The following is a 15,165-nucleotide window of genomic DNA, read 5'->3' on the forward strand; positions in this document are numbered from 1 at the left end:
GGTGAGTTTTTGGGTCAAGTGCTGGGACAGTTAGATATAGACCCGGACACTGTGCTCCTGATGGCGGGAGATTTTAACTGTGCACTCGATGGGAATTTAGATAGATGCCCCTCAAAGTTGGATGCCAAACCTAAAATGAGAGATGCAATGGCCCAGATGCTCCAAAGTTATGACCTGATAGATGCATGAAGGCACCGCAACCCTGCTCATCGGGTGCATTCGTGCTACACGCCTGCTGCCAACACGCACATTAGACTGGATTACTTCTTTTTTCAGGGCATGGTAATGGACCGGGTGGAAGAGATCCACTATTTGGCGCGCTACCTATCTGATCATTCTCCGCTCTTACTCACATATTTGGTGGGTGGACCTCGGCCCAAGATCCCGCTCTGGAGACTCAACACAGAGGCTTTCGGGGATCCCACTTATAAGGAGGCTATCTCGCAAGGGCTCGAGACGTATCTAGAAGTGAACTGGGGGTCAGCTAACACGAGGGCGACTGAATGGGACGCCATGAAAGTGGTCCTTCATGAGACGTGTATGTCCACGGAGGTAGGGGTACAGCGGGTGCTGGAACGGGAACTCCGACAGGACGAGGACCGCTTGGCGGTGATGGAGAGGGACTTACCCACAGACCAGGAGCAACGGCCCGAATGGATGGCCACGCGGCAGCAGTTGGGGGACACCTGGGCCTCGCTTGGCAAATTTAATAGGACAGCCAGCAGGCGGAGATGGTACACGAAGGGCGACAAAGCTGGAAGACTATTAGCGCGTCTGATACGGCAGAAACCCAACTTCACCCGATTCTGGCACTGCAGAATGAGTTGGGCCAGTTGGTATATACCCAGGAGGCGATTAACGGGGTGTTCCGATCCCATTTATGCAAAATATACTCTGAATCGCAGCCGTTAACGGGCGCCGAGGACATAGAGGTGTACCTTGAGGGGATACAGCAGCCCGGGATTGAAGCGAATAGCCAGGAGGACCTGGGGGGCCATTCGAAAGGAATAACTGTGTGCTGCAATAGCCCATCTGAAGACAGCAAAATCCCCGGGGATGGACGGATTAGCGGCCGAACTCTATAAAGAGTTCAAGGGGGTTCTGGTCCCAAAACTCTGTGAGGTGGCAATGGAGGCCTATGACCGGGACTCGCTCCCAGACTCCATGCGGGCGGCGACGATCGTAATGATCCCCAAGCTGGGTAAGGATCCTTTCCTCCCCGGATCCTATAGACCCATATTCATGTTCAATGTGGACTTGAAGATCATCAGCCAGGTGCTGGCTTCCAGACTCTTCCCCTACCTTAGACGCCTGGTCCACGATGACCAGTCAGGGTTTATCCCGGGCCGGAACACCTAACGTAATATCCGTCGCCTGGCCCACGTCATGCAAACTTTAGCGGGACAGGCCAAGCAAAGCACGCTGGTCTTTCTGGATATCGAACAAGCGTTCGACTCGATTCGCTGGGCCTCCCTCTGGAAGGTGCTTCCTGGGCCTGGGGAAAGGATTTGTAAAATGGGTTCAGCTATTGTATACCAGATCTGTGGTCAGAGTCTGCACAGGCCGATGTGTCTTGGATAAGATACCCATATCGAGGGAAACACGTCAGGGGTGCCCTCTCTCCCCCCTGCTCTTTGCCCTGGCGATGGAGCCGTTGGCATGCCATCTCCGCACGGTGCTGCAGGGCCGGGGTATCAGCGTAGGGGCAGATGAGCATGTGGTGTCCCTATATGCGGATGACGCCTTGGTCTATCTGAGTCAGCCGACGCAGTCACTGCCCATCTTGATGGCCGAGCTATCACACTTTGCGGCTGCTTCTGGCCTTGCAGTAAATAGGGCGAAATCCCATCTCTATGCGATTGGAGAGCAGTCTGAATGGGAGGGGGTCCAGTGCCCGGAGATGGGGCTCCCATGGGTAGACTAGACGACACACTTCGCTATTTGGGGATCTGGATTGGTCGAAACCCGACCGATTACTTCCACCACAACATGGGATGGATAATCCGGGGTCTGAAGGGAAGTATTGCCTTCTGGAACACCCTTAAGATCTCCCTGATGGGGAAGATTGCTCTAATCAAGATGGTGGTCCTCCCGCGCTGCCTGTACACGATGCAGGGGTCCTTTTATGAGTTGCCGCATCGGATTTTTCGGGAACTGGATTCCCTCCTAGTCCTCCTGTTATGGAACGGGAAGAGATGTAGGGTAAGTCTGGAGGTCCTGAAGCGTAGGTGGGGCGCGGGAGGATTGAAAGTCCCCGATCTAGAGCTGTACTACTTCGCATCACATCTACAACATGCCATTGCATGGTTGGATACGGACCCCTCCTGGGAACGGTTATTGCTGGCAGGGGCCTATGGGAGTGGATAACTGGAAGCGCTGCTTTAGCAGGAGGGGGGACGGCGAGATCACATTCCCTCGCTGGTGCGGTTAGGGGCCACAATCTGGGACCGTTTGATTCGACGCCTCATCTGCAGCTCGCCGTTCGCCCCGGACATGGATATGTGGCTAATGCCGCCCTTGGCCCGGATTGCACGGGTCATGTCCATAGACAAATGGGTGGAGGGTGGTTGCCTGATGTTCGCCGATCTGTATCCAAATGATAAATTCATCACTTACCAAGAGGCGATCACTACCTTCGAGTTTGGTCCAGGGCAATTCCTTCAGTACGCAAATTTAGCGGCGACTGCACGGCAGTTATGGCCCTCGTTTCCGGAGGCCCCGACGCACACCCATACCTTAGTCACTATGTTGGCAATGGCGGGGGGCCGGAAGTTCGTGACTCACCTCTACAGGGCTTTGCGGGAGGATAAAAAGTTACAGCCCTTGGCGATAGAAGACAAATGGCAGCGGGCGTGTCCGCAGGAAATCACCCCCCGTGAATGAGAAGATACATGAGTGTGCGGAAGGTGTCGGTGAGCAACCACTTTAAACAAATTCAATATAATATTATACACATGACCTACCTCTTCCCTAAACTACTCCAGGTTATTGATAATACCAGAGATTCCCAATGCCCGAGATGCCGCAGTCCCATGGCGGATTTTGTCCATATGATGTGGACGTGCTCTATCCTCCAATCCTATTGGAAGTCGGTTCTGGAGGTCTTGGCGAAGGTATCGGAGTGGGTAATAGACCTAGACCTGCGCCCTTGCCTCCTGGGTTTAATCCCCAGAGACCCTAAACGGAAAGTGAGCAGACGGTTCCTCATACTAGGCCTGGTTACAGCTCGACGTCGTATTTCAATCCACTGGCTGTCCCCGCAGGGCCCGATGTTGCAGAAATGGAGGGCGGATCTAAGGGAGTGGGCATTGGCGGAAGAGGCGCACATGAGGCATACAAGGAGAGATGGGAAGCTACCTGAGCTCCTACAGGCTTGGGGAGTGATGTTTCAGGAATTGGTGGGACTAGACGCCCCATTGACGCAAAACAGCTCAGACTCCACAAACATGGGACAGGGGGAGACCCAGACTCAGGGCGGCGTGACACATGGTGACCCACCATAGAGAAGGGGTGGCATAGACCCAATTCTTCGTTCATACCTTTTCCTTTTTCCTAGACCCGGCAGCGGAGGGGGGAGGGCGGGGGAGCTTGGGGAGGGGTTGGGGGTTGGGGGAGTGGGGGGGGGAATGAAGAGTTCCTATGTTGTCCAATTTTGCTTTTAAGGACAAGGTAACTGGACAAGTGGCAGACAAAGCGCACTTTATTATCCTCGCCATTGTCAGGACACTGGACGACTTCTGGACTTGATATTTGGATTTTCATGCATAAGGCGAATATGATGTATGTTGTCGGATTCAATTGTATGCATATGCGTGGTGCCGAATCGGTATAATTATGTAACCTTGCTATGCAATTTTGTTTAAGAAAGGTTTTCGAAAAAAAAAAAAAAGGTTTATTGAAATGATATCTGTCTTTTACACAGGGGCCTCAGCGCAATTATTAATTCTAGCAATATTGGTACTTGTAAAGTTAACAGAGGTACAAAACAAGGCTGTCCTCAGTCTCCCATACTTTTTGCTCTTTTTATAGATCCATTAACAATAGCTGTTCGGTCAAACGTTAATATAATACTCCAAGGGATAACTAATTTAAAACTTTATGCCGATGATATACCTTTGTGTCTTAAGCCCGAGTTAGAGAACCAAAAGAGCGTATTTGAAACTTTTCAAGAATACCAATTACTCAAAGGTTATACGATAAACACATAAAAAAACGAGATTTTACCCTGTAATACTGCACTCGACACTTTAACTGAATTTCATTCTTCAGTTACTTTAAGGCCCAAAAGATATCTGGAATATATGTTTCAGAAAACGTTAACTATCTATAAGTTTTGAATTATGTTCCCTTAATTGGTAATATAAGGTGGTTGCTTTCAAAATGGAACAATCTACCCCTGTCGATAATGAGTCATGCCTCTCTGTTCCCCATGTCTGTCCTACCTTTGTATAATTTCTTGTTTTCTGCCATCTCCAGCGCTGTACAAATTACATTTTTTAAAGAAATGTAGGGCATTTTCTGCTTTTCTATGGGCAACAAAACATCTAGACTAGCTTTATATAAACTTTATAGGCCAGTTAAAGACGACGGCCTGGTCCTCCCTGATCTGAAAGAATACTATTTTGCACATACCACATATAGTTTTTTTAAGCCCCTAAATGCGAGTGTGTTTGATCATTTTAATTTTATCTGATTTTTCAAGAATAAGATATTGCTAATTGTTTACGCTTTACGAAAGTTCCCAAAAAAGTCAGATATAAGACTTTACAGTGGATCTTAAAACATAGGCAGCAATTATTTAGGCAATTATTTAGGCATCCCCTTAATGAGTGACTTCCCTGACAGATGTACATATCAGAGCGTATCATCTTGTAGATAAAACTGCTGCCTCCAGGTGGGAGGGCAATAGATATTGTAAAATATGGGATTTTCTGGATGGAAATTGGAAATTGGAAAAGCTGGCGGGAAGTAGAACCCAGCATTAAGCATTTTTAAAAAGTGTTGCAATGATCTTTTATTAGAATTAGACATTTCCTATGGGATAGAAATCCCAGCAACTATAGAACTCGCTGACGATCTGATAGAATCTAAGACCTGTAAATCTATTAGATACTGGGTTTCTTCCTCACGCAACCATAAGGCAATTGAACTCTATGAGATGGTGCATGAAAAAGGGCAGTCCAAAGAAATTTCCCGGTATCCGTTACAACTTGGGATAGGATAAACAAGTTTAATTTTAGCCTGCTGAAAGGGGCCCATCTGCGCTGAATGCAATTTTACATCAAATTGATTTTGTATGTACGCCAATTTTCCTTCAAAAAATGAATCCACAGATTTCTGTAAATTATTTTAGGTGTGATGGAGAGGAAGGGGGGATTGGACCCACGTTGTATGGGGCTGTTCAAGATTACGACAGTTTTAGTATGAGATTGATCAGTTCTGTACTTACACACTGCAATTGGCGTACCCATTAGATGTTCTGACAGTGGTATTAGGGTACTCATCCGACTTAAAGGTGGGCCTTTTACGAAAACAGCAATTATATATTATTGTTTTAATAGCCAGATCCTTAATTCTTCAAAAGCAACGATATGAGGAAATTCCAAAATTCCAAAAGTGGTGGTCCAAATTATGTAGAAACAAGGAGTCATAAAAGAGATCTGTATTGGGATCTGAATCATACAGGAAATTCTTGCAACTTTAGGAGACATTCGGCTAGGAGCTCTAATGACAAATATGTGGTCTGTGTAGGAAGGTGGATACCTGACTATGGTTACCCCAGATTTTTTGCCTAGTGTTTAGCAGGCTATCTGCTCTCTCTTTAAAATGGACTCCATGTACCCTAGGTACATCTCCAGTTGGATACTGGGTCACCTTATGAGCCCCTGTACAGTGTACTATAGGTACCCAGGGTATAGGTGCATCCAAGGCCTACCAGGGGCTGCAGCATGTATTATGCCACCCCTGGCTGGCCACCCAAATTGACACAACTGACTGATCACTCAGCTGGGGCAAGGTGGTGTAATCACCATTTGCTTTAGATATAGTCCTGAACAATCCTGGAGGCAGAGTGCTTGGATTTATGTGAAATGGTTCTCTAGCATGAGATGAGCCTGTCTGCAGCTTTCGGAACCATGTCCTTATAGCTGTTCTAGGATATTTCCATACCATATACTCTTAAGTGCATTATGAACCTCCCGGTTAAATGCTAACTATGGTTATGCTTTATCAAAACATGTCGAGTAAGGTGTCATACGATTTGGAATACTACCCCCTCACCAGTCCTGGCGACGGGGGTAGCATTCCACCCTTCTAAAGGGAGAAGACATGTTGTTCCTACTATTCCCGATTAAAGTTAACCAGAGCCTCAGCATCACAAAATGGATGCTGCTGCCACAGACACAAGTCTGACCTCCTGCTGCTGGGAGTCCTTCCAGCGAGGGAGGCTTGGACAATAGGTTTCCCGCCTTGGGAGGTGCTAGCACCACCCCATACAGGACTCTGTGTATTGGGACAGGGAGGGCTGAAAGGATTGAGACACTGCCTGGGGCACACAAGGTGTCCCATGCATAGTCCAGTTTAAACCGGTGCTGGGGCTTCCCTGCCCCAGCTCTGGCGCGAAACTGGACAAAGGGAAAGGGGTGTAACCGCCCCCTTCCCTGGTCCCACCCATAGGAGGGACCTAGCAGGTAATCCAGCCCGTAAGATTCGTATATAGGTAGGAGCTGAGTCTAGAGACTTTAGAATATCCTGACTGAAACACTGAAACGAAACTCTGGACCTTCATCACTCTACTTTGACTACGACTGAAGAATCTCCCTTGTGGTCAAGGAGTGACCACCCTGCACAAGCAGGCACCATCCAGCGATCGACGACTTGCTTTGCCGCCGCCTCCCGCCGGAGCCCGAGCCCAGAGCCTGACAAGAACCGGATTCCCAGACATCCAACAGCCCGATCCACAGTCCCTGCAAAGCTGAGACCTGTGGAGGCGACGAGAGACGTGGGACCGGCCATCTTGAAAAGTCTGCGACCTGCTAACTGTGCAGCCCCCGAAGCCTCCTCAAAGCTGTGCATTGGGGATTGAGAAGCCCCAGCCCCGAGCAGCATCTGCACCAAAGATCAGCCCTGCACACTCCACGAGTTCTACGTGGGGCCCTTTTGCATTTTCCTGCTCGACGCGTCTGCCCGGTCACTTGCCCCTTGGCTAGTGACCATCTTGGCGACTAATCTGAGAAACTACGCCGCTGGTCTGGTTGCTCCAGACTGGGCCTTGCTTCCCTCAAAAGAAGCAGCCCCTCAGACCTTGCTGGTCTGAGTAAGAAGCCTACATCGATTCCTGCGTGGGTTGCCTTTGCCAAGGCTTGTTGGCCCCAATCTTGAAGCCGACACCGCCGACAGTGAGAGCCTTCGTGGGACAGCCGTGCCTGCCTCCTGGTCGTCGTCGATGCCTCCTGGTCCACGTGGCTGCAGAGACAAGCGTCCCATCAGCACCTGATTGTATCGTTACATCACCTGGTTCCATCCTGGTTCCATCCTGGTCACTGGCTAGTGACCCAGACTCTGTCCCCTTTGCTTTCAGGTCCTCTACATCTTCGATCCACCCTTGGATCCACCCGGACTCTTCTCTTCTGGCTGCCTGCAGCATCTTTTCTCCAAGGCTCCATAGATCTCCACGGCGAAACCCGACACACTTTGGGACCTATGCACCCGCTTCCTGTGGGTTAGGTAACGCGAATACCACGGTGCTCCTGTAGAGGTTTACACTCCTAGTGTCCTAGTTTCAAGTGGTTAAGTTCTATTCCAGTCAGAAGACTCCTAAATTTTTAACTTTATAACTTTTACGCACCCATTGACTTCTATGTGTGAACTCGTGTGCCTTTAGACACCACACACGCATCCCGTGGGCCTCCTGCTCCCTAAGCATTGTTAGTCCAGTGTAGCCCCAGCGATTCCCAAGGCCCTAGGCCTTACCATTGTTCGTGACGTGGTACTTATACCACTTTTTTAATATATGGTTTTGCGGGCCACATGGCCCTATCCATAATTGTGCAACTTTTGTCTATTCTATTAAGTTACTTGTTTTGCGCTTGTGCTTCTGTGCTCATAAAGAGTTCAGGGGTTTGTTTAGAAATAAATACATATATATTTTGAATATATATCCTGTGTGGTGTCCTTTCATTTGGTATTAAAGGGATTGCATATGGTAAAACAGCTGGCTTCACATGCCCACTTGAGTTTAGCCTAAGACTGCTTTGTCCATGCTACCCTTAGGGTAGCTGGTCTATACGGTTGACTTTACAACCCTCACCATAAGGGTTGTTTGGACTGGTGCAAGGTGCTCACTAGAATAGTGAACATCATATACCAGGCCAACTTCTCACAGTGTGCAAAAAAAAGGGAAACAAAATGAATTAGGTTTTTATCAAGCGAGCATTTCACTTATTATTTGGAATTCAGGCCCAATCAAATCTTTTTGTATTGTCTTATTAATTTATTTATTTATCACATTGATGTCATTTTTTAAATTTCTATGAGGAGTGCAATGATATAATTACTTAATAAAATGTTTCTGTTTTTATGTAATTATGGACTTTAGAATGGATGAACTCTCTCTCTATATATATATATATATATATATATATGTGTGTGTGTGTGTGTGTGTGTTACATATATGCACACTGAAGCTGAACTTTGGTGCAAAGAACAATCATTTGCCAAACGTAAATTTTACGGCCTGAGTCACAGAATTGGAATTAATAGATTTTTGTGTGCCCATACAATAATTGTTGTTGCGGAAATGCGGCCATAATCTCGGAATTCCCGCATGTTGAAATGAACTATTAATCTAGATTTATTCTCATTCTAAGTAGGCTAATTACAGAGGCCATGTTGGTGGATTTTACCTTACCTCTAAGTAGCTTTCCACCTTGAAAACGTATGCAGATTTATTCCAAACAGGACCAAGTCAATTTTTCCGAGACTGAATGAAGAGTGAACACCCCCATATTTTAAGGCGTGTTGGCTTAGAGGCTTCTCCATCTGAGAAATATACTTTCTATTTAAAGTTAAACATTTCTTCCACATGAACATGAAGGTGAAATCGTATGGGAGCAAACGAACCGTATTTTTGTAGTTTGTATTCCAGCTGCTCATTCTTATGTCTACCTTACTACCTATTTGGAGTTTAAGTTTTTAAATTTAGAAATTGGAGTGAAATGATGTACTAAAAGTAAAGTTTTGTGTTGGGTATCAAAACCCACCCATTGCGTTAGTCCCGTGCAGATGTAATAGACTCTTTAAAGACGGTGTTTACAGTCCACACAAATTAATTCAACTGTGCGCCCAGGACAAAGCATTTTGTTGGAGACAGTAACAGGAACTTCGTCACTATGGGTATAAAGATGTTTTCATAAGAGTGCGCTTTTCAGATATTGCAGTCCAATGTCATCTCACCATAACCAATTGCTGTTGGAGGGCCATTCTTTTGTAAAACCTCATTCCCTCCATTAAGTCAATAGCTCACATCAAAAATAGTATCCACTCTGTGTTAGTATATGATTTGGTGTCTTCCCAAAGTTTCCCATTTCTTTTGTTGGTCTCTTTGTGTTTCATTTATAACAGTTCAACAGAGAAACCAAACAAAAGTGACCGAACCTAGTTTAGTTCCTCTGCCTAATGCAAATTTTTTCAAAAGCATCCAATGCATTGTTACTTCCGTCTTTATGAATTTGTATAACAATATCATAATTTCAAAGTATTCGTTCAGTATACCAAATGTACAATGTGCCCTAAGGTGGCCATGTTATCCTGTACCAAGGCCCTTCATGCTTCAGGCAAGAGAAGACATTCAGTCTGAGTTTTAATCCTATTTACTTTTGAGTGTTAGTTGCAGGTTTGAACCTTTAGCTTAGTGTAGAAGGACTCCCCTTCTTGAACTGAATTATGGGTTTAATTCGTCAGAATCACTGTTTGAATCTGGTACTGGCCTCTCATTACAACTTACCCAAAAATTAAGATAGAATTTACGCGAATAGCGATTATTGTTTTGTTATACCCTTATAGCCCGCTGCAGAAGGCTAGGCCGGTTGTTAAAGGCCCTGAACCCTAGTTATGGGCCCAAAATGCAGGTGAGTGCCTATAACGTGGGATAAGACCTTTAATAACTGGTATAGCCCGAGGCAGAAGGGCTATAAGGATAGAATGTTCTAAAATAAAAAGATAGAAATATGAATACAAGCATTGGGAACTTGGAGTTCCGGGTTTATACCAGCCATTAGAAGCTTGGAGCTACTCCATTGCTTTAGTAGAGTTCTCAACATTCCAGTGTTCCAATTTAGCCTTAAAGCCCGCTGTAGTGTGCGATACCCAACATTTAAGGCCTGCTCCAGCGTTAAAGCCTTTAACAAGGGAGCAGGACTTTACTGGCTGGTATAGCCCTCTAAGGAGGGCTTTAGGGCTATTAGAACAGTCCACCCCTACAGAGAAGATTGTTCTAATTAGTAAAACAAAGGCCTCACGGAAGCCAAGTGGGGTAAAATCCCCACTGGCTCTGAGAGGCCCTTGTTCACAGCAACAGCTGTGAAATGAGACAAAACATTAGAAAGTTGCTCTCTAGGCTTCTACCAGCTATAGAAGCCCGAAGCACTCCATTGTCTTCATTGGAGTGCTTAAAATTCTGTATCAGGCTATACCAGCAATTATAGGCCCGTTCCAGCGCTGGGAGCTTGACTTTGATGGCGGTATAGCCGAGCTATAGAGGGCTATGTGGCTATTAGAACGTTCTGCCACTAGAGGGCAGAATATTCTAACAAATAAAACAAAGGACTCACTGAGTCCCTATGGGCACAGTGAGGCCTTTGTTTACAGCAACAGCTGTGAATGACAACATTGGAATGTTGGAGTTCCGGGCTTACCATTAGAAGCCTGGAGCACTACATTATCTTCAAAGGAGTGCTCAACATTCGAACTTTCTAATAAGAATTAAGAACCTCTGAAATTATTCATTCATTTATTGTTAATGTCACCAACTGAACCAAACACTGCTACAGAGACATGTTATCCACAAAACGTTTGAAATCAAATGTGGAGTCATGAGGTGGGATATGTAAATAACAGTGAATTGGTGAAATATTTTGCACATCACCTGTGAAAATCCATACAAAGAATATCCCTTGATCAAAATGTATGTATCTTGTCTTTTTAAGGTGCTGAGCTCACCCAATTTCTGAATTTTTATAGGATAAAGAAGTGCGAGCCATCTTTCTGAGATTATTTGCACAGATTTTCCAGGGATACAGGTCCTGTCTGCAGCTCATCCGAATTCATGCTGAACCGGTCATACATTTCCACAAGGTAAAATATTCTTTCAGATGCAGTTTCATCTCGGAGCATTGATCTTGGTTAAAGGTTTTCCTAAGCAGTATTTATTCTTACAATGATTAGGGTATGCGCTATCCATTGCTTTCTTTCCAGAGTATTGGCTGTTTAGTCGCTAAAAGATGTTATTGGGGCCATATGTATGATGCAATTTTGCTGTCCCAAACAACCCACATTTGCAAAAATGATTTTCCAGATGTACAAACATCCAAACAGAATTGCAGTTTTGGAGTAGAAATCATTGTTTGAGGGGCGTCCCTTCTAAATAGCGATTTCCAGTGTTAGGTATCAAGGTTTTGCGAATTGAAATGTGGTTGCAAAACATTGGTATTTTACCACCAGCTCAGTGTTGGTGGTAATGCATCGGCAAATTGGAGGGGGTCCACATGGAACGTTTTCCCCTTTGTGAATGTTGGAAAACCATTTATTAAGAGCCGGCAGTAGATCCACGGACTACTGCATGCTCTTAAAAAATTAAAGAAAAAACTTTACATTTTTTGTTGTTGAAATCTATCCCGTTTTCCTTTTTTTTAAACTTTCAATCCCGTTTTCTTTTGAGGAAAATGGGTTGCATTCAGCAGCGGTTAATGCAGGTAAGTGCGGTTGAGCAGGGGGATGTCGACAGACGACAGAATAGAGAAAATTAAATACATCAATAAATCCTATTCCATCAACTGTCGACATACCGCCACGCTTACCTCCACTGACCGCCACTGGTTGCATTTTAACAAATAATATTCAAAAGCAATCACAGACATAGTGAGTGGTCTGCTCACCTCAGCAGGACACCATCCATGTGATTGCAGGCATTCCTAATGGGTCAAACTGTGACCTATCTCCTTATTATTCATGAGGTAGGTCGATTTGTGACCCATTAGAAATCACAAATATGAAATAAAAAGTTTCATGCATAAGGAATAGTGATTTCTGAAATAGCGATTCGAATAAAATCGCTATTCGGAAATGGCTGTTCCTACTCATTGTATGTCTGACTCTAAATGTGTGAAAGAGATGCCTGTAAATAAAGATAATCTATACTTGTTGCATTTTAAAGGATAAAATACATCTTTATCACAATAAAGCGCTTGGTCTTTTAGAAAATATTTTTTATGACCATAGCAAACCCCATTTAGGTAGGCAGAGACCTAAAAAAAAATCAAAGAATGTAAACAACAGTCAAAAACACGCCCCCCACCCCTTTCTGAAAAGGACAGGGCTTAGATAGAAAGAAGAACGTCACTAGGACCTCTTCTCCAATGGCTGGCCACCGTTTAGGAGGCCAGCCAATGGAGAAGAGGGGCGAGGCTTAACCTCACTAGATGTTCTCCTCTATCTCATTAAATCTCGCCAGCGAGACTGCACAAGCGCAGCCATCGCAGGCTAAGACCTAAAAACAAAACGTGAAGCTGCTAGTTTAATTTTTTTTCCCCTAAAATTAATGTGATTCCTTATATCTCCTCTTGAACTCCTGATTTAACTGTTTTAACCTCGAGCCGGACGGCTGTTTTAATTTTCAGTGTGTTATAGACCTTTGTGCTGAATTACCCTTGTGTCCGACCCCCTCCCCTGTTTTTACGACGGTGCCTGTTTGCGCGCTCGTAATTTGGAGCGGAGATAGCCCATTGCTCACCCGACTTCTGAGGTATTGATACCTTGTGGGGGGCACACTCGAGCAGGGACACTTTAGGACGATTATTGTGCCATTACACGGCTCGGCCGAATTGACGGCGGCCATCTTAGGCAGGGCTACCCTCCCACGGCGCTCTAGTCGCCACTATAAAAGCCGGAGCATAGAGGTTTTCGTGAGAACTCCTGATTTAACTGTTTTAACCTCGAGCCGGACGGCTGTTTTAATTTTCAGTGTGTTATAGACCTTTGTGCTGAATTACCCTTGTGTCCGACCCCCTCCCCTGTTTTTACGACGGTGCCTGTTTGCGCGCTCGTAATTTGGAGCGGAGATAGCCCATTGCTCACCCGACTTCTGAGGTATTGATACCTTGTGGGGGGCACACTCGAGCAGGGACACTTTAGGACGATTATTGTGCCATTACACGGCTCGGCCGAATTGACGGCGGCCATCTTAGGCAGGGCTACCCTCCCACGGCGCTCTAGTCGCCACTATAAAAGCCGGAGCATAGAGGTTTTCGTGAGAACTCCTGATTTAACTGTTTTAACCTCGAGCCGGACGGCTGTTTTAATTTTCAGTGTGTTATAGACCTTTGTGCTGAATTACCCTTGTGTCCGACCCCCTCCCCTGTTTTTACGACGGTGCCTGTTTGCGCGCTCGTAATTTGGAGCGGAGATAGCCCATTGCTCACCCGACTTCTGAGGTATTGATACCTTGTGGGGGGCACACTCGAGCAGGGACACTTTAGGACGATTATTGTGCCATTACACGGCTCGGCCGAATTGACGGCGGCCATCTTAGGCAGGGCTACCCTCCCACGGCGCTCTAGTCGCCACTATAAAAGCCGGAGCATAGAGGTTTTCGTGAGAACTCCTGATTTAACTGTTTTAACCTCGAGCCGGACGGCTGTTTTAATTTTCAGTGTGTTATAGACCTTTGTGCTGAATTACCCTTGTGTCCGACCCCCTCCCCTGTTTTTACGACGGTGCCTGTTTGCGCGCTCGTAATTTGGAGCGGAGATAGCCCATTGCTCACCCGACTTCTGAGGTATTGATACCTTGTGGGGGGCACACTCGAGCAGGGACACTTTAGGACGATTATTGTGCCATTACACGGCTCGGCCGAATTGACGGCGGCCATCTTAGGCAGGGCTACCCTCCCACGGCGCTCTAGTCGCCACTATAAAAGCCGGAGCATAGAGGTTTTCGTGAGAACTCCTGATTTAACTGTTTTAACCTCGAGCCGGACGGCTGTTTTAATTTTCAGTGTGTTATAGACCTTTGTGCTGAATTACCCTTGTGTCCGACCCCCTCCCCTGTTTTTACGACGGTGCCTGTTTGCGCGCTCGTAATTTGGAGCGGAGATAGCCCATTGCTCACCCGACTTCTGAGGTATTGATACCTTGTGGGGGGCACACTCGAGCAGGGACACTTTAGGACGATTATTGTGCCATTACACGGCTCGGCCGAATTGACGGCGGCCATCTTAGGCAGGGCTACCCTTCCACGGCGCTCTAGTCGCCACTATAAAAACGTTCAGGCATGACTCCGCGCAGCGGACGCGTTCAGCGGGCGTGCCGGAATCGCGCCGGAGTCAAGCCTGAGTCCTGCCCGTCTGCTCCCGTCCGCGACTGGACGCGGCCCAGGGCCACCCCTCCTGATCTCAGTCCTCTGGAGATATCAGGTAATATTACCTATTCGCGCTCCCAACTTTGCCATCTTCGCCCCATTACTCCAAGAGGGTGCAATCACTCTCTCAATCCCGAACAGCTTCCTCTCACATGCGCGACATGTCTGTTTTCACCACCTCCTGATAATACCTCACAGAATGATACCGCCGTTAAAATGCTCCTACTGAACTGTCGCTCACTGCGTAAACATACTATTCAAATTTATGATTTGATCATAGATCATCAGCCTGAAGTATTTTTTTTAACGGAAACATGGTTAGATGAAACCTCCTCGCCTGAAATACTTGATGCTATCCCGACGGGATATTGTTTACTTAGACTAGATCGTGAGGATCAAAGAGGAGGCGGACTTGCGATCATTTATAGAGAGGAACTTACTTGTACCCTTGAACCTGTAAATATTACAAAATGTGAGGCTGGTGTTTTTTCTATTATGATTTCCCCGAAACTCACCATAAATGGCTACTTGCTC

At 46.2% G+C, this 15,165-nt stretch overlaps 1 protein-coding gene across 5 annotated transcripts in view; it reads left to right on the forward strand.

Moving 5' to 3' along the window:
- The window catches only part of SBF2 (SET binding factor 2), a 2,158,806-nt gene that overhangs the window by 927,798 nt on the left and 1,215,843 nt on the right, over positions 1–15,165 (forward strand). For all 5 annotated transcript variants that reach the window (XM_086955965.1, XM_086955960.1, XM_086955962.1 and 2 more), the window contains exon 11: positions 11,239–11,352. In XM_086955965.1, the coding sequence (XP_086812091.1) occupies positions 11,239–11,352 (114 nt within the window). The remainder of the gene's footprint in view (positions 1–11,238; positions 11,353–15,165) is intronic.

This window comes from Lissotriton vulgaris, chromosome 2_1, assembly GCF_964263255.1.
Source record: "Lissotriton vulgaris chromosome 2_1, aLisVul1.2, whole genome shotgun sequence".
Lineage (NCBI taxonomy): Eukaryota > Metazoa > Chordata > Amphibia > Caudata > Salamandridae > Lissotriton > Lissotriton vulgaris.